Genomic DNA, 20,196 nt, shown 5'->3' with positions numbered 1-20,196 from the left:
TCGCCACCCCCGAGCCCGGCAAAGGGGGGGGGAAGGACTGGCCTGTCCACCGCTGCCTCCGCATCGGAGCCGGGCGGGGGGGGAGGACCGGCCTCGCCGCCGCCACCGCAGCCTCGGGAAGATTGAGGGGGGGATGGAGGAGACGGAGCTCTTCTCCCCCCCCCGCGAGTATCGCGGGTCCCCCTCTTGTGCTTATCTAATTCCCTTTTGAAGCCGTCCATGCTTCAAAAGTTTAGTCCCACTGAGGTCCATGGTCTTAGACTCGAGTAACTTCGTGTAGGATTGCGCTGCGTCAAATCAAATTGGGTGCCTAGGCACGCCAATGCGGATCTGAGAAAACGGCCAGCGTGATGCATCAGGAAAACAATTAGAGGTTGCTGTGCAGCTCTAGGCACGCCGTCTCCCCATCGACCTCTTCCGAGGGCTCGTCCTCCCGCCGAGCCTCTGCGTCAGGAGTGTGGCTGAATGATACAATCACACTCGATGCAGAAACGTGTGAGAATTACCTGCCCTCAAACAAGAGGTCGTCTGCTTTGACTCTGTTTGAATCACTGCTCTGGGTGACCTTCAATCTTGACTCGGAAAAACCGCAGAGCTTTCAGAAGTCTGGGGAAACAAGGCTTTAACATCGATGCCAATTTTTGTTGAGCCCCCCAGCTAGCTCTTGAGGTACTAAGCCTCTGAGTCCCAGAGCCAGGAGGCAATATCAGGGGAAGGCCTCGGCCTCTACCCTGTTGTTGGGCACCCAGACGCAGGGGCAGGATCCCCCCCCCCCAGTGTTCTGTGCGACAGGATGCTGGACTAGATGGACCACTGTTCTGACCCAGCAGGGCTCTTCTTATGTTCTTATAAGCATGCTCTGCGGGCCCATCTAGGCCATCCAGTCACACCCCAGAAGATGGGCAAAGATGCAAAGGGTGGAAGTTCAAAAGTTCCCTATTTTCCCCAGTCCAAATTGAGCCCCACATGGCTGTTTTTCAGGGCCAGATTACTTTACACTTCATAGAACTCCAGCGTCATGGATAGACTTTTTCACTATCATGTTTTCTCTCTCATTGGGATTATATATGTAACATGTATACACTATATATATATATTTGAACTTTAAGCTGCGCCTGAGCTTGGATACTTGGATACTATTTCTTGTCATGAGCCTGATCATATGAAAAGGTCGTTTTGCATGGCAAAATACATTTCTGGCTCCCAAATCACAGTCCTGAGGGAAACTGAGTACACCACACAAGTCAAGGTCATCATGCTGTGAGATTCCCCACACCACTGAAGACGCTCATCATGGGTGGAGAAACTAGTAGTGTGGTGGTTAAGAGTGGCAGGCTCTAATCCGGAGAACTGGGTTTGATTCCCCACTTTTCCACATGCAGCCAGTTGGCGTGACCTTGGGTCAGTCACAAGTTCTTTCAGAGCCATTCTCTCAAGGGCAGTCCTTGAAAGAGCTGCCTCAGCCCCACCTACCTCACAGGGTGTCTGTTGTGGGGAGGGGAAGTAAATTGTGAATTGCTCTGAGACTCCGAGTGAAGGGCAGGGTATAAATACAATCTCCTCCTCCTCTTTCTCATTTTTCACAGTGGCTGATGACACAGCAGAGAATCCCCCAATGCGCTGCAATGTGTTAGGAGGCAGTGGTGAGAAATCTGGCACAAAGCGATTGCCTCTGACAAGCATAACATATAGATGGGTTCTGAGATACTTTCTTAGCAGGAGTTATGGGATATTTATCCCTGGTTTTATATGATCTCAGGAAGCAAAAAAATCTACCTGAGCCCCTGAAAACCTAAGTTCAAGAGACATTAATCATACTCATCCAGATAGGCTCCGGATATTCCCAAGGACATGTCTCAGCTGCGAGCAGTGAGCATTTGACCCATGGAACTCGGATTACTGTATGCTTCTGGCAGTAAATCCCTAAAGGCTTCCTGGATATCTTCCCCTTCAGGTCGATCCTCAAGCGGCTTGTGCCACTCCTACTGGAACTTGAGGCCCAAAGCTGAGCACTAAAGAAGCAAGCAGGGTGTCACCTGGGCCCCCAATCAGACTGAAGGCTCCACTGCATCCAGAGACCGTAATAGGGTCGTCAGGTCTCCCGCTATATGATTTTACCATAGAGGGGTTTTTTTGTAATTCCTAGAGCATCCCATGACATCACTTCCCGTTTTTATCGGAAGTGACATCAGCGTGCCAGGAGATGCTGGGACGCCAGTCCCCGTCCCCTATTCACTCCCCGAGGTTGCTGGCTGTGGACTGGCAACCCTAGACCATAAACCCAAAATTCAGGGTTCTCCCTCCATACTTGTAGCATAAAAAGGAAAAGAGGGGAGACTGGCGAATGAGCATTTCTGCCTATGCTGAAGGAGTCTAATCAAACCAGCTCCTTCCTCACCAAGAAGCAAGCAGAGTGTCACCATGTTGGTGGCGACTTGATGGCATTAATGTATGTAATGTATGTAAACAACAAGCACAGACAACGGGAAGTGCAAGTGCAGAAGTCTGCATCCCGTTCTGCCCTCAATGCGTTACACTGAAGCCATCCTTCACCCGACTTTTCTGATTAAGAGCTCTGTGCAGCCACAAAGCTTTCATACTACTCCACGAATGTAAGCCTTAATAACTATAGATAGCCACTTTAAAAATACATACTATGCATATCCAAAATGCATGTTCTCTCAAACTCCACATTCCCTTCCCTTCCCTCTGAACGAAATGCTTTTTATTCCGTGAAAGTCCACTAAAGCCTGGGTAAATACGAGGAGATGGAATGCAACATGTTCAAAACACGACCTCTTGGGTTTTCCAAACAAGAGACCAATGGAGGTGGTTTTGCCACTGCATGCCTCTGCGTAGCAACGTCGGAGTTTCTTGGTGGTCTCTCATCCAAATACTAACCAGGGCTCATCCCGCTTAGCTCCCAAGATCGAGCAAGACCAGGGTAGCCTGGGCCATCTTGGTCAGGGCTAGAGAAGATGTCGCTTGGCAAACTAAGGTTCTGGTCAATGGAGAGCAGGTTAGCCATGTACACAGGCTGGGCATGTAGGTTACACAGAAGGACAAGCCGCCAGCTCAGATCCCTACCATGTACACAGCCTTCCGTATGAATCAGAATTTGCAGGTATAGCATATATGCTGCCTGTGAAGGTAAGCAATGCTCCCTCTAAGCTGTGAGCAAAAATTCTGCTTTGTGAGCTACTCGCATTAAAGTTGTGAGCGAGCAATTTGCCGACTGCATCAATTAGTTGGCTCTGGAGCCATCCTTCCTGAGCGAAGACAAAAATTGGTGAGCTGAAGGCTACAAAACTGTGAGCTAGCTCACACTAACTCAGCTTAGAGGGAACACTGATACCTAAACCTTGCCTACATAATCCCTCTTTTAGCCTTTAACGACGATGTACATCCAGAATATCTGCATATAGATAACAATATAAATACTGAATAGTATGTGAGTGTATTCACACATTCATGATTTATTCACTCAATATTTATAGTTTATCCAATGTTTTCATATTCCATATTTTATACTTTTATTTATATGATGATATAAACATAGTGGTTTAAAGGATGAAAGCATTTTTAAGATGATTAATCCTCTCAATTAATGATATCGCCATACCATCATTCTGTAAGGGTATTCGTTACGTCTCTACCTGACTCATCTCCAAAGTGACACACTAAACTAAAAAGGTACAATCTACAAAACTATACAATCAACCAATTTTAAAAGCAAACACTTTTAACTGACAGATCAAGTGTGTATTTGTATCCCCATACCTCAGTATAGGTGACGTTTTGATATATTAGTATTAATTATTAATTACAGTTTAATAAGCAAAAGCTGTTGCTCGCTGTAAAGAGGGAAAGTCCAATTCAGTGGTGTCTTTGTCATTTTTTATACACCAGGATGAAAACAGTCTTTAAAGAAGTCCCACACTTGCACTCCCATTTGCTGCCTCGCCAATTAAAATCTGCCTCCATTAATTAATCAATGAAAAGCTTTGCTGTTCGAATGCATCCCCTCTTAGTCAGACGTCAGACCCACTGAGATCAATGGGGGAGACTCCCACAGTAAATGGGCATTGGAATCAACCTGGGAAGAAGAAGAAGTAGAAGAAGAAGAAGAACAGGAGGAGGAGGAGGAGAAGAAGGAGGAAGTAGAATTGGTTTTATACCCCACCCTTCACTACCCGAAGGAGTCTCGGCGTGGCTTACAATTGCCTTTCCTTCTTCGATTCACAACAGACACCCTGTGAGGTAGGTGGGGCTGAGAGAGTTCTGAGAGAACTGTGACTGACCCAAGGCCACCCAGCTGGCTTCCTGTGGAGGAGGAGTGGGGAATCAAACCCGGTTCTCCAGATTAGAGAGTGCCGCTCTTAACCACTATACCAAGCTGGCTCTCATTAGAGTGTTGGACTAGGATCTGGGAGACCCAGGTTCAAGTCCTCAGCCTGCCATGGAAGAAGAAGAAGAAGAAGAAGAAGAAGAAGAAGAAGAAGAAGAAATTGGATTTATACCCCGCCCTTCACTACCCAAAGGAGTCTCAGAGCGGCTGACAAAGTCCTTCCCCTTTCCCTCCCCACAACAGACACCCTGTGAGGTAAAAGAAGAAGAGAAGAGATTGGATTTATACCCCGCCCTTCACTACCCAAAGGTGTCTCAGAGCGGCTTACAAACTCCTTTCCCTTCCCCTCCCCACAACAGGCACCCTGGGAGGGAGGTGGGGCTGAGAGAGCTCTGACAGAAACTGCTCATTTTCAAGAACAGCTCTTATCAGAGCTACGGCTTGCCCAAGGTCATCCAGCCAGGTGCAAGTGGAGGAGTGGGGAATCAAACCCAGTTCTCCCAGATTAGAGTCCGCGCACTTAACCACTACACCAAGCTTGCTGGGTGACCTTAGGCCAGTCACATTCTCTCAGCCCAGCCTACATTGACAGGATTGTTGTCTGAGAATCAGTGGAGGAGAGGAGAATGCTTTCGGTGTCCAATGGAGAAGCCAGGACATAAAAGCAGTCAGCCAGTTTGGTGTAGTGGTTAAGTGCGCGGACTCTAATCTGGGAGAACGAGGTTTGATTCCCCACTCCTCCACTTGCAGCTGCTGGATGACCTTGGGCAAGCCATAGTTCTGACAAGAGCTCTTCTTGAAAAAGAGCAGTTTCTCTCAGAGCTCTCTCAGCCCCACCTACCTCACAGGGTGTCTGTTGCGGGGAGGGGAAGGGAAAGGAGTTTGTAAGCCGCTCTGAGACACCTTTGGGTAGTGAAGGGTGGGGTATAAATCCAATCTCTTCTTCTTCCTCTTCAATAAACAAACAAACATAAAGCCACACATTAGCCGATTAAAAGTTTCAGCCTACATAGATCCACAGAGAGAGGGGCAGGGTTGACTCGAGATAGTTATAGTCACAAAACGGATCACGACACTTTACTTGCGGTGCAACGTGAAGTCATCTGGCATGACTAAGGTATTTGTCCTCCCTCTCCACCTCTGGATTTTGCTACTGCAGGGTAACAGCAGTGTCACTGAGTTTTATGAGTCAATAATCTGCTTCCTAACCTTTGATAAGAGGACAAGGGCAGGTAATTATTACTGCAGAGTGCTTTTCTCCACTGCCATAGTTCAAGCGTTTGACAACTCGTTCATTACCATGTCAGACTAGACAGGACAGGCACGGCCATCTGCTACACTGCCAGAGTCAGGAGCCGCAGTCTCTGTCCCTAAACAAATCCTACACATGCTGCTGGTCTTGGAACCCCAGAGCTGGACTTGCTGTTGAGGGCCAGGCAAGGACCTTCTCGAGTTCCTCATGATATGCAGCAACCAAAGAGCAATGAAAATGCTGATCTGAGGCTGGTGAATGGCCCCTTCTAACTCTATGATTCTGTGCATATAAAACAGCTAGACCAGGGGTGTCAAACATGTGGCCCGGGGGCTGGATTAGGCCCCCGGAGGGCTTCTATCAGGCCCGCAGTGGAACTGGCTGTCTTCTGCTTCTTCTTCCAGTTCTGCTGCTGCAGGTTTGCAGCTTGCAGCTTACAGATACACACCTGAACAGCACACTCAGGATTGCAGCAGCACAGACGTTTTGATGCAATAATTCAGAGCAAGAGGTGTCAGTTATCAGACACTGTCAAATAAACAAAATATAGCAAGAGTGCTAATGGTTTTAAGCATGTTTTTATTTTAAGTAAAAAAAAAACACCTTTGTGTTTGTGTCCTTTATAAAGTTTATATCTCCACTACCTGGCATTGCATTTTATGACACACACGGCCCAGCCCAACAAGGTCTCATTTATGTCAAATCCGGCCCTCATAACAAATGAGTTCAACACCCCTGAGCTAGATTCTAGGGCAGTAGCACCTTAGAGTCCAATAAACCTTTCAGGCAGAGGTCATTTCGGGGGGGAACTCAGTTCCCCCGGGTGAGGTGCAGGGGGGCGGGGCACATGACGAAGCCCCGCCCCCTGCTTCCGGCCGCCCCGCTTCCAGCCCTCATTCAGCCAGGAGGAGGCAGGAGAAGAGGGAGGGTAAGTTGCTTCCTCCCCGCCTCTCCCCACCCCTGCCTGCCTGGGGCCAGGGAGGGCCTTGGCGGGGCTTCCTCACACTCCCGCTGGCCTTGCAGGTCCACCGCCGGGCCCTTGATGTCAGGGGGTGTGGCATATGCTAATGAGTTATGCTAATGAGTTCCCCTAGCTCTTTTTCTACGAAATGACCCCTGCTTTCAGGGTATCAGCTTTTGAGAGTCAAAGCTCCCTTCATCGGATCCAAGTTGAGATGGAGGTCTGAGTCCTTCTATCTCAGTCAGAACACGGGTGTTGCAAAGAAGGGAGTCAGGATGCAGAGATACAGCACACACTGTAATTGGCTTGATTAGAGCAGAGGAGAAGATGCATGCGTTTCCCCCCACACCACAAATTAGAATTCAGGATCTGCTGCTGAATATGTGTGCTGGCTAGGGCTATTTTTGGGCAGGAACGCACAGGAATGGAGTTCCGGCTGGCTCCCGAGTTGGCCACGCCCAGCAGGAACTCATTAGCATAATAGGCCACACCCAACAGCAGAAACTCATTAGGCTTGGCTACATTAGGGGTGTGTGGCCTAACATGCAAAGACGTTCCTGCTCCAAAAAAAACCCAGGGTTTTGACAACAAACAAGGTAAACAGAATAAGAAGCAAAAGGTGGGTGTGGCTGGATGAGCACACTTCTGGTAACATGTGGGGGCGGCCTAATATGCTAATGAGTGGTGCTGTCAGGGGTGTGGCCTAAAATGCTAATGGGTTTCTGCTATTGGGTGTGGCCTATTATGCTAATGAGTTCCTGCTGGGCTTTTTCTACAAAAAAAGCCCTGGTGCTGGCTCCATTGAAAAGCAACACATTCAAGAAGATGTGCAGTGATGCCAAAGTTCTCCAGAACCATTTCCAGAGCCTGGTTGCACACAAGCGTTCCCTTCTTTGTGCCAATTTGTTAAGACCGTGTGAATGCTATTTGTGTGGGTGGCACTGCAGACCGCCGTGAAATGATTTCCAAATTGGGAATTTTTTTTTGTCTGTTTCAATGGATTCTCTTTTCCTATACCTTTTCCTACACCTTTTCCTACACCTGCACACAATGAGTGTTCAAACATACCTTGGTCTGTGCATCCACAACAGCACCTTGATTAACAAGGACCTCGGCCACGTTGACTCTGTCCTCCTGTGCCGCGAGGTGGAGCGGTGTCAGGCCACTCTGTAAGTCAAGTATGCAGACAATTAGTTTCTTGCAGAGAAGATGAATTCGTGAGGCAATTTCAGATGTTCAGCGAATTCTGAGTGTCGTCGACTCGGCGTTTGAGTGTCGTGAACTCTTTTCAAGCATGTTCAGTTATAAATGAGCAAATCCATGCTGGTCACTTGCCTTCCTTAAGCACAACATCTGAATAAAGTGCAGCATGTTATCCTGCTGATCCAAAATAAACACCCGAAGTTTTATTTTTTCTGGCTATTCCCCATTTTCTTTGCTATGCAGGAGCACCAGAAATCAGGGTCAATTGCCATATATTTTTCCCACTTAGTGTTTCTTGACTGACAGCTCATAGTGTTTCTCACAGAGATAATCTGCTGCTGTTATTTTACAACACCCTGGTAGGTGGATCAATGTTACTCTCTCTCTATTACATGCAGGGAAATGGGGGACAGTGGCTTGCCTAAGGCTCTGTAGTGACTTTGGGTGGAGTGGGGATAGCCAGACTGGGGCCTTTAAACCCGTCATTCTCATCCTAATTCTGCAGCTTTCTTGAAAATCAGCATAACGAGGCTGTTGCCATTTCTCGAATCTGTATCTGCTCTTCAGCCCATGTTCTGTACATATAAACAGGTGAGGGTTTTCTATCTTTGCAAAAACATCCTACTCTCTTCCCCACTACCCACCCACAAGCAGTAGTGGAGGGGCTGCCTTAAATGCACCCCCCCTCCCCTTGTGGCAGAACATCGAACATTGCAGGTAAGTTCCTTTTTCTTTACATTTTATCCAGCAATTTGAGTTTGAGTGTTTAACACGAGCTATTTGAACTGGAATTAGATACCAAAAGGACATGATTTTGAATGTCTGTAGTTGGACTGCATTAATAAGGGAAGTATTTTCTACTGTACTGGAGCTGCGGTGGCTCAAGTGGTTAAGACGCTGAACTGCAGGCTGTGGAAGGTCAGGAGTTCAGCAGTTCGAGACCCGGGTGCCGCATGATGGAGTGAGCTCCCATCTCTAGTTCCAGCTCCTGCCAACCTAGCAGTTCGAAAGCAAGAAATTGCAAGTAGATAAATAGGGACCACTTCGGTGGGAAGGTAACAGCGTTCCGTGCGCCTTGGTCACATGACCACGGAAACATCTTCAGACAGCGCTGGCTCTTCGGCTTTGAAACGGAGATGAGCACCGCAACCCTAGAGTCGGACTCGACTGGCTTTCGAGCAAGGGAACCTTTACCTTTACTATTTTATACTGTATTCCATATGCGGTCCCAAGTTTCTCTGTCTTAGCCTATTGTTCTTAATCTGGAACTGTACTTTTCGCTTGTCTCTATTTTTGTACTATGTTTGAGTATGTCAATAAAAGGGATGATGATGATGATGATGATGATGGTAAACAGATAATACCGGGTGGACTTTGGCTGAATCACCATCTCACATGACTGCTGGGCGAGAGACTGCCTCCTGCCGCTAGGCCCCTGGGCCCATCTAGCTCCTGTCTCATCTGACTAGCTTTGGCTCCCCACGGTCTCGGGCACAGGGAGGTCCTTCCCTGCTCTCTTCAACAGGAGAAGCCATTCGTACTGGAAAAGGTGTATGTGGGAAACACATCCCGTGCCTCTTCCCAGCTGCACCGACGGGCCAACGCTGACCCGAGATCCTTGCAAGAACGTGACGCAACAAAGGTCCTGAAAGGGCCATGTGAAACTATAAAGGTAAAGGTAAAGGTTCCCTTGCTCAAAAGCCAGTCGAATCCGACTCTAGGGTTGCGGTGCTCATCTCCATTTCAAAGCCAAAGAGCCAGCGCTGTCCGAAGACGTTTCTGTGGTCATGTGGCCAACATGACTAAACACCAAGGCGCATGGAACGCTGTTACCTTCCCACTGAAGGGGTACCTATTTATCTACTTGCAATTTCTTGCTTTCGAACTGCTAGGTTGGCAGGAGCAGGAAATAGAGACGGGAGCTCACTCCATCATGCGGCACCCGGGTCTCGAACTGCTGAACTACCGGCCTTCCACAGCCTGCAGTTCAGCGTCTTAACCACTTGAGCCACCGCAGCTCCATGAAACTATAAAACCCATCCTTTAATGTTTTGCTGAAACACAAGAGGCATCAGCCGAAGTTACTTTTTCTAAGGCTGCAAGGAAAAACTCTGGCGACGAGGGGGAGATTTTTGGGAACCGCGTGACTGGGGGGAAGGCGGGGGCCACACTTTGGACAGATGCTTAGTGTCTCACCTTGACACACTCCCCTGGGGCTCTTTCTTTCTGCTCACTCAGCACAGGTGACGGAGCAGCAAGGGGCCGATTACTGAAGTGACGGGCTTCAGACGTAAACCCGTTGATGGAGCACTTCTCTCCCACAGCCCCAGACCCCTTCCTGTTAATCGGAACAGAGTCCAGGTCGCTCCCACCTGACACGGTTTGTAGACCTGGGCCGGCTGCCAAGTTGAGCTGGCTCAGTCTTAGTCATCCGAATGTCATTTGGGGGAAAACTGCAAGCCCTTCTCTCCCTCCTTTCCCCAGCAATGACATTTCGACTTGAAACTTGGCTTTCTACCTCCTGCCCCTCCCCTCACCCTAACGTGTCCAAATTAAGGTCACCCAAACATCAACACCTTCCCCTTTTAAGCCAGCTCAGGTATAACCCCCCCCCCCAAAAAAAACCCCTGTAAAACACAAACAGGCAAGCGAATGCATATTTGTGCCAAGATTTAGCAACTGTATAAAAACGAGCCAGCCAGCCTGGATGTACCCTGACCACGTTCCTGCCTAGTCAGGGCTGGGGCTTGAAGAGGGATGCTACAGAACCAAGTGGGCAGAAGAAGAAGAAGAGGAGGAGATTGGATTTATACCCCGCCTTTCACTACCCAAAGGTGTCTCAGCATGTCTTACCAACTCCTTTCCCTTCCCCTCCCCACAACAGACACCCTGTGAGGGAGGTGGGGCTGAGAGAGCTCTTGACAGAAACTGCTCTTTTTTCACGAACAGCTCTTATCAGAACCATGGCTTGCCCAAGGTCATCCAACAGGTGCAAGTGGAGGAGTGGGGAATCAAACCCGGTTCTCCCGGATTAGAGTCTGCTCACTTAACCACGACACCAAACTGGTTCCTGTACTGATCTCCTCCCCCTACCAGTCTGCTTCTCATTTCCATTAATTAACAAGAAACTGCATGACTTCACTGGATCCAACCAGAACTTGTTTAATTCAGCATTCTGCTTTTTAATAAAGCTACTCTTTAACAAGGCTAGCTGGAGCTTAACACCCTCCTCTTCCCCTTCCCTGCCATCCACTGTCGCCACTGCCTCCCACACCAGGAGGGCTTTGGGGTTTTTTGCATCTGATGCTTCTTTTAGGGTGGCATCGCAGCTCTTCCTTCACTCTCCCAGCAGCACATCTCTTCCCGTCTTAATGCTGATGTTTCTTTTCAGTGAAATAAGGATGACAATTTTATGGATTTTAAATTGATGATTGTAATATGTTTTTTTTTTTTCAATCCTTCAAGAGCTTACAGTAGCCCCTGTAAGAAGAGCTCTGTAAGCTCTTGGAGGATTGGCTACATTAGGGGTGTGTGGCCTAATATGCAAATGAGTTCCTGCTACAAAAAGAGCCGGGGGGCCCTCTCCATATTTATTCTCTAGCCCCTCCTCCTGCGGCCAGGAAGAGCTTTAAGTGGCTGGGGTCCTCCTCTTCCCCTTCCCTGCCATCCACTGTCGCCACTGCCTCCCACACCAGGAGGGCTTTGGGGTTTTTTGCATCTGATGCTTCTTTTAGGGTGGCATCGCAGCTCTTCCTTCACTCTCCCAGCAGCACATCTCTTCCCGTCTTAATGCTGATGTTTCTTTTCAGTGAAATAAGGATGACAATTTTATGGATTTTAAATTGATGATTGTAATATGTTTTTTTTTTTTTAATTGTAAATCTGCCTTAACTGCAGATACATATATGTGGGTACCCGCCCTGAGCCTACAGTGGGGAGGGCGGGCTGGCTATAAGTTTAATGAAATAAATAAATAAATAAAATTCGCTATTAAACCAGAAGTCACTTGAGTCACTTCTGTAATATGTTTGGTCCTCCATATGTCATGGAAGTGACCAGATGTGACAGAAGCCAATCAGCTGGCTTACACACACACACACACAAAGAGTGAGAGAGACTAAGAGGGAGGAGAGAGATTGCGTGTACTTATTTTCGGTGTACAAAAAGCACTGCAAGTCTCATCTCATTTGTCCCCAAAACAACACTGTGCGCTGGCTGCCAGGAAACAGAAGCAGTTGTGTGTGTGTGCGCATAAACTTAATGTAGCACAGATATTCTAATGCAGTGCTCCTCATTCTGCAGGTTGTGGAGAGGCACATTTGCAGCCACCATTAACCAAAGGAGCCACATTTAATTCCATCCCCAGCACCTGCCCATGCACCTTGGAGAATTTTGTGGCTTTTCTTTTCCTCTGGCAGCAGTTGCTCCAAGGAAGGAACCAATAGCCAACCACAGGCCCTACCGGGAAAGGGACTTGCACACTTTCCTGAACCACGGGGTGGGTGCCACACTGGGGAAGGTTGCTCAGAAGAGCCACATGAGAGTATCCCTGTTCTAAAGCAATTAGTTTTCCGAAACCATTCAGCCATGCCACCAGGTAAGGCTTGGTATGTGTGTGTGTTCAAAATGATCTGGTTGGCTGGAAAGTGGCCTGAATACTGTTTTTAAAGCCGTCAGTCCCTATGCGTGCAGATGGAATGTTCATGAACATTCTGCAAGAGAATTTATACTTGCACACACTATTTACCAGACCACTGGGAAATTAAAGCTAGAGCATGCATGAATAAAACACAAAGAGAGGTCGATGGAAGAGACTTCCAGATCATTCACCTACAATGTAAATGCGAAACATCATGCCAACTATGTTCCAAGGTGCCGTTTCCCTTAAATTCACTCTGAGGTTCTCTCACTTCTTCAGAGATGCCTTGAGAGAGACTCAGAGTGCCATCTAAGCAGAGCAAGACTCTTCTTGGAAGGGCTTAGAATGGCACTGCCAACTGCCAACAACCTGTCCTAAAAACCTGGCACAGTTCTGGTGGCTATGGGTCTCCTTGCAATTTGCACCTCTCATTCCTTTTTACCCCAGGTAGGAATAACTGCTCAGCACAGCTTTTTACACTCAGGACTTCTTTGTAGCCCCTAGCAGCTTGGCCTCTTCTACAAGGCAGTACCATGTATCAGCCATAGACACATCACTGCACGTGGGAGGAATTCCCCTCTTTTGGGGGGTAAGTTCCCTACGCCAGCCAGCTGATTGGTGGCAGGAAGGTGAGGCCTGACACTAGGGGACCCCACCCCTCCACTGGGGGTCCTTCAGGTTGGTGTAAAGAAAGAGTAACACACTGCTACTGTTTCCATTTTTTCACATTTACCTATAATAATACCAAACACATTTACCTATAATTTCCCCCTGTTTTGAGAATCCTTGTGACTACCTATGTTGGCACGCTGAACACAAATTAGCCCCATAACAGGAAAAAGTCCCATCCCCCAAAAAAGATATCATTTGACCCATCATCCTATGACATTGCCCCCCCCCCCCAAGATGTTCTCTTATGGTAAAATATGCAGTACAGATTCAACAACCTGTTATGCTTCTCAAATCGTTAAAGAAGACAGATTCCCTCCTCCCATTTCATTAGCTGTCAACATGTTTTGTTTTTCTTCTCTGTGGATCAGTGCTCAGCTTTTCAAATGTGGATATATTCTGTGTGTGGCAGAGCAGTGGGACAGTGGCCGCTGAATTCCACTCAGAGGCCCACCTCACCTCACCTCACCTCCATGAGTCTGATTAATACCTAATTGCATCTCTGTCTATGCTTGTATACACAAACACAAATATGTAGAACTAGGAAAAAGGCCCGTTGTGAAAATAAATACAACGATCTCTAGAAAGAGGCTCTGGGTGGGTGCCCCAGCCTTGGACACTCAGTGTCAATTTGCTGTGGCGACCTCAGCAGGGTATAATGACATTGTCCACCATTTTCTCCAGAGGAACTGATCTCTGCTACCTAAAGAACAGTTGTAATTTTGACTGATCGCCAGTCCTCACATGGAGCTTGGCAACGATGGTTCCCCAGAAGGGAATAGTTGGTTTGGAGGGTGGAGTCTATGGCTTTGTACCTGTCCAAGGTCCCACACCTCCTGAAACCTCACCCTCTCCAGGCTCCATCCCTCACATCTCCAGGAATTTCCCACCTGGAGTTGGCAACCCTATATCCTTCCCAGCCAATCATCAACTTACCTTTATTTCCCTCTCACTCTTCAGCTTTCCACCCCCCACACACCTGCAGCCTCTCCCATGCTCTGAAGCCCTGACTGCTATGTCACATTGGCTGTCATACGGGGGCCACGTCAGCAGCATATAAGGATACAGAGCTCACCATTTTCTCCAGGGGAACTGATCTCTGCCATCTGGAAAGCAGTTGTAATTCTGAGTGATCTCCAGCCCTCACCTGGAGATTGGACACATTTTACCTCAGAACAGCAAACTGTTTAGAATGTTAGAGGCAAAAGCCAATCAAGTCGCATATGCAAATGACCTCTGTGTTCCGAGGCAAAGGCCAATGAGGCTGCATATGCAAATAACCTCTGTGTTCTAACTGGCTATGGGGGGGAGAGGAACAGCAAACTGTTTAGATTGTTGAAGGCGAGACTCAAGCAATGCAGCCAGTGGATAGGGACAGATTCTGAGTGACACACCAGGGCGCCAACCAATTCCGGAGCGTGTGGAATGTTCTAGAGAAGTGCCACCACCATTCGGCTTTTATATATAAGGGAGATGATATGCACACTCTTTACCCTTCCCCCCCACCTTGCTGGGTAGGATCATTTGCCATGTGTCTGGTTGGCTCTATGTGGGGCCCGGAGATCTCCTGGGAATTACAACAGATCTTCAGAGGACAGATGACGGGGAAATGGCTTGTTGTCATTCAACAGGGCCCCTGAGAGCACCGAAGGAAGCCAACTTACCTTGTTGCTTAGGTTCACATTAGCATTCCTGGTTAGAAGTAATGACACCATGTCTACGTGGCCCTCTTGGGAGGCCAGGTGCACAGGGGCGATGCCCTGCCTGGTGACGGCATTGGCATCAGCACCATATTCCAGCAGCGTGGTTGCGATATCCATCTGGCTCTTCTTGGCAGCAATGTGCAGGGGCGTGTAACCGTTCTGTCAACAGAAAACATTTGAGTGATCAGCTCGCCCACCCAAAAGATGCGGACTTTTCTTCACACCTCAGGTACGACTGGATTTCTTTAATAATGCACACCCAGATACTGGGGGGAGGGGGGGATCCTTGTTTTTAAATTCTGAGTCAGTGGAAGGGAGGGGACTGTGGGAAGACGGCTACCAGCTGTTCCTAAGATCCAGGCTTCATTGCAGTGACAGGCCCCCTCCCCCCACCTTGGGGACCTACTTTGAGTGAAAATGTGGCCAGTGTTCCCTCTAAGCTGTGGAGTCTTGAGAGGAAAAAATTTCTATTTTGTGAGCTACTGGCATTAAAGTTGTGAGCGAGTGATTTGGCTGCTGCATCAATGAGTTTGCTCTGGATCAATCCTTCCTGAGGGAAGAGAAATACGTGCTCACACTAACTCAGCTTAGAGGGAAACCTGGACGTGGCATACAAATGGTTTAAATAAATCATCTCAGAGGACAGCCGTGTGGTCGGCAGTAGAAGAGCTAGGTTTGAGTCCAACAGTCCCTTAGAGACGTCCAAGATTTTTGGGGTAATGGCTGTTCGAGAGTCAACACGTGCCAGTTTGACGGAGGGAATTTTGACTCTCGAACGTTCACACCACGAAAACCTTGCTGGTGTCTAAAGGAGCTACTGAACTTAAATAAGACATTTTTTTCAGCATTGTTCTCACAGATCAAGTCAAAAAGTACTAAGAGGAAGTCAGAAGAGAAGAAGACAGAGAACGACACTCGTTGTGAGAGACCATTTCAGTCTCAGCAAGAGCACAGATTGACTGATCGGGCCGAATGTCTAAGAGGAACAGGAACTCTTCTGCCATCCCCGTATAAATTTGCAGCTGCTTGCACGACACACGGCCCAAGGCTGTGAGGGGAGGGGGCCGCCATGAATTCCAGTCCTGACGCTCGGTTTGGTTCCCTTCCGCAGCCTGCTCACTGGAAAACATCTTTTAGGAAGCCCCTTGGCTGGCACCGGAATGCCAAAGTGGCAGCTGCTAGCTCATTTGCTTGGCGAACAAGCGAACCAAGTGACCCGATATCTAATTCCCTGGTTCTCTTTCAAGTCGGTAATTTTATCATTTCTGGAGGCTTTGGCTTTGGAAAGCCGCTGGCACCGGGGGCAAGTGGAAACCCCGCTCCCCCTGAAGGGGGGCATGCTCCGTGTCAGCTTCGAGTCTTTCAACATTAAACTAGGTCAACGTTCGGTCCCCTCTATAAAGACGGCACTTAAGCGGCTGCATTATTTCAAGCCACTGCGCTGCGGTGCTAAAGGGTTTCGAAGTCAGCCTGGTTCACCTCCTAAGGCTGAGTGAAGGCGTATTTCCCCCATACACAAAGGCTCTGGCCGCCGCTTTGAGCTTCCTGTATGGATACTGATTTGCCTTTCCTTTTCACTACACAGTCGGTGGCCCACAGCTTCTATTAAGATCGCCCTCCACGATCTCTTTCCTCTCTGCTCTTGCTAAAGAATCTGACATCTATGCTTTTAATCATCCGCCGGAAGGCAAGCCGAAAGGAACTTTCTCCGTGCGGATTCGGGACCCCTCAACGAAGTCGTTAAAACACATCTTAGAAAGTGGGATATGTGTTGTCCAGAATTAAAATAAAAATCAGTGCTATCTCGGTAGCTCAGCTATACTTCATGGCCTATTTGGCTTTACTGTTAATGACACCAAAAATACAACCCGATGACCGATTTGGCCTGCATTTGAGCCATCCTTCTGTATCCTAATCACTCCCGTGCATGGGATGACTGCACACACACCACCCGGGGGGGCCAATTGGGAAGGAGAGGGGGGCAGCAGACAATCTCAGTATTCACAGTACAACTCAACTCTTCCCTTGCAGAAAAATACCAGGAAATGCCTTCGATCTTCACCCAATCCTGCCCAACTCTCCCATGCTAAAAGCCCCGCATGTATGCTGCCCGGGAATATCCTTGGAAGCAGAGAAGAATGTACAAGCCCTAGCCCTCAGCCAGCTGGGACTGGGAATATGGAGACCTGCAAGAAAGGAAGGAACCTGCCAACTGTTTTACTTCAGTCCGGCCTTTAAAGGTGGCGGCGGGAAGAACTGGGCTCCGGAACGACATGTTATCTGTTCTGTTCCCTCCAGGCTCAGTTGCCTCACTCGCTAATTATCGTTTCTGCAGCAACTCCACTTGGATTTGCATCTGGATTTCTCAGACCCAGGACGACCATCCTAGCCACTGAACCAAACCGGCTCTCTTGGCACCACCAGGTTCTAGCAATGGCTCCCTAAGGCTTCTTGGTCTGAAATCAAGTTTCTGAAAGCTTTAAGAAGCTTATGAAATTGCTATTCCTTCACCCCCTAACTCAGACAACACATGTGGCACCATCTCATAAGGAGCCCATGCGACTCTGCCTTCTGCGTGTCAGTTCCTGTATGAGAAGGGTTTTCTTGATGGTCAGTTTCATGACACCGCTCTCTTCCCCATCAGATTTATCTAACGTCAAGCCCCAAGCAACTTTCAAAAGAGGATTTTCCTGCTGAGCCTCTTCTTCTCTGGGCTCGCTTGCAGAGGCTGGTGTTAGACTGCCATGGGGAAATTTCATTTAAAACATTTTGGAGTCATTTCAGAGCATGCCTTACATGTTACTTAAAACTATGTCACCTGGCTTAAGTGTTTGACACTGAGCAGATTAAGGCTGCGATCCCATGCGCACCTTACTAAGGAGGTTAACTTTTGAGTATGCATGCCTAGGATAGTACTGTAAAAAAATAAAATGCTAGGAGGCATTTCATATATACTTTCCGCTGGCTCCGATTATCAGTTTCTGGGATCTGGTCTTTTTCAAGCACAAAGCTCCAATAACCACTCCATAAGTAGAATGCCTTGACTATGCTTTGGCCAGATTGACTCTGAAATACAGTCTGTTGAGGGCATTCTCTGCCTCAAGTTTTAAATGTCTACACAGTCCACATATGTTAATGATTCCATGTAGATGTTAGTGAAAACAACCACAACCACACAAACAACCATGCAAGGATCTTACCTGTTCTGCTTATCTTCCTTTCCCCCTGACACGGGCATTAAGGACAAAGTATTCATAAAAGGCAAGCTGTCTATGAGCCTCTCCAGAGGACATTTCACCCTTGGGCAGAAATCCCAGGGGAGGGAGGGAGCGAAAAGAACAGCGGGCCCCCAGTTTAATCAGAAGTGGGGAGAAGTGAATGAACTAATTGTGGAGACTTGGCCACGGTTGAACCGCAGGGCTTTGCACACCAAAGGTCCTGGTGCAATCCCCAACATCTCCAGGTAAAAAGGATCTCAGGTAGGAAATGGCAGGAGAGAGATCTTTCTCTGCCGCAAGAGTGGCGCGGCCAGTCAGATCAGACGATACTGAGCTATTTGGACCGATATTCAGAGCCAGTGTAAGACAGAATCATACCTTCTTGCGTGAACGCACGATCTCCCTGATGCTGTAAAACTCTGTAAGGAATGCCCTCCGACCCAGAGTAAGGGTGCTTTCACACATGCAAAATAATACAGTTTCAATCCACTTCAGTGATTGTTTGCAAGTAGATTTTGCCATTTCGCACAGTAAAATCCAGTAGCAAAGTACATCAAAAGTGCGTTATTTGGTGTGTGTGAAAACGCCATACGTCTCCCTGAAGTCTCGCTCGCCAGCTTCGCCCAAGGTGTGTGAACCCCTAGAGTATTAGTGCAAGGTCCCTATACACAAAGAATTCTCAGCAAGAGCTCTCTTCTTAGCTACCATAAGGACTTAAGGGAGTCTCCAAAGCATCACACGCTTCCAGACGGTCTATGAAGTTCTCTCCTCAATAAGGCTCACCTTGTTTTCTTTGACACAGTAGTTATGTCAACAAGCTGTTGGGCTGATTTTAGGTTACAGCATTTCGGTTTTGTACTACTGCCAACATATTACATTTGGGGTGTAATTATCATTCTTCCCAATTAAACATCCTAATTGTTGGGGAGTTTTTAATCCATCTTGTGAACTGGCTTTGTTTCAAAAGAAGGCATTTCCATGGCCTGGGGGGGTGGGCACTTTCTCTGGGAGTATCAGATGACCATGATACAACCTTCTGGTTACAACTCCGACCCGCCAAGGAGGCTATTTCAGCAAAGTAGCTCCTCCCAGCACTAAATCTTTCTTTAATAACTTCTACCTCCTTCTCTGGGCGATTAAGACATTCCTGAGCAGAACCAGTAAGGTGCACGGCAACATGCCGAAAGGAAGACAGACGGCTCGGCCGCACAGGAAGTGGCTTCATGCAAATAAATGGGCCGGTCCCCGGATTCCTAAACAGCAAGGACTGGTACCTTTGCGGAGGCGTGAGGTGAGGCTCCCTGGTCCAAGAGCAGAAGCGCCACTTTCTGATTATCGTAATGTGCCGCGACATGCAGTGGAGTTAAACCACTCTAAAAACACATGCAGAACAAACAGGCATTGTTAGAAAATAACCACCTGACATGAAATGCTAGGAGAATTAGGTTAAACTAGGTTTGGTGAGATTTACAGTGGCATTAACAGAAGTTTTGGAATGAAGGAAAAAAACAAACCACAAACACACACAGCACAACATGAAATTCTTGACTTGTGGGATGAATGTCCTCTCTTACACATATTAAGAGGCAGCAGACCTTGGCTAGTTTCAGTAACAACCGTTGCCCTCAACGTTGACCTCCAAAACTGGTCAGCTATGAGAAATGTTAACTCAGGGTTCATACACTTGTTCCTCAAGAGCCAAATGCATTCTGATCGATCACATGGTACAACCCTTCCTGGACTTTATCACTTTCAGAATGAAGGTGGGGGGGATTCCATCGAATACAGAACGCGCCGTATGAAAATCTTCCTTCAGTCTGAAAATTAGGACCCCAAAGACAAGGGCTTCTCATCTAATCTTCTCAATCATGAGTCGCTCTGCTGCGTGCAGAAGGTTCTTTTAAAAATTAAGGAAAGCAATTCAGTGATGGAATTCCCCCAACCACCTTCTGAAATGGTACATTCCAGGAATGGTTTTACTGACTGGGTATTTCAAGTCTGCTTAAGGAATTCTGATTTCCAAGTAAATATTGTGTATCCTGGTGAAACTCAGTTCTCTGAGCACAGTCGTCTCCTGGAAGATGATGATATTATTATTATTATTGTTGTTGTTGTTGTTGTTGTTGTTGTTGTTGTTGTTGGTTTTTATTATTATTGTTTTTTATTGTTATTACTATTATTATTGTTATTATTATTGTTTTTA

General features: G+C 47.6%; 1 protein-coding gene across 1 annotated transcript in view; it reads right to left on the bottom strand.

Moving 5' to 3' along the window:
• The window catches only part of LOC107118597 (ankyrin-3), a gene marked incomplete at its 3' end in the record, with an annotated part of 148,019 nt that overhangs the window by 33,416 nt on the left and 94,407 nt on the right, over positions 1-20,196 (bottom strand). The window contains exons 15-17 of the mRNA XM_015420959.1: positions 19,268-19,366; positions 14,737-14,934; positions 7,630-7,728 (exon numbers count right to left, since the gene is read on the bottom strand). Of these exons, the coding sequence (XP_015276445.1) occupies positions 7,630-7,728; positions 14,737-14,934; positions 19,268-19,366 (396 nt within the window). The remainder of the gene's footprint in view (positions 1-7,629; positions 7,729-14,736; positions 14,935-19,267; positions 19,367-20,196) is intronic.

Source organism: Gekko japonicus, unplaced genomic scaffold, assembly GCF_001447785.1.
Source record: "Gekko japonicus isolate JY-2015 unplaced genomic scaffold, Gekko_japonicus_V1.1 scaffold3188, whole genome shotgun sequence".
In the NCBI taxonomy this organism is placed as follows: domain Eukaryota; kingdom Metazoa; phylum Chordata; class Lepidosauria; order Squamata; family Gekkonidae; genus Gekko; species Gekko japonicus.
Note: the sequence above shows the minus strand (reverse complement) of the source record. Positions and strands in the feature narration are given on the sequence as shown.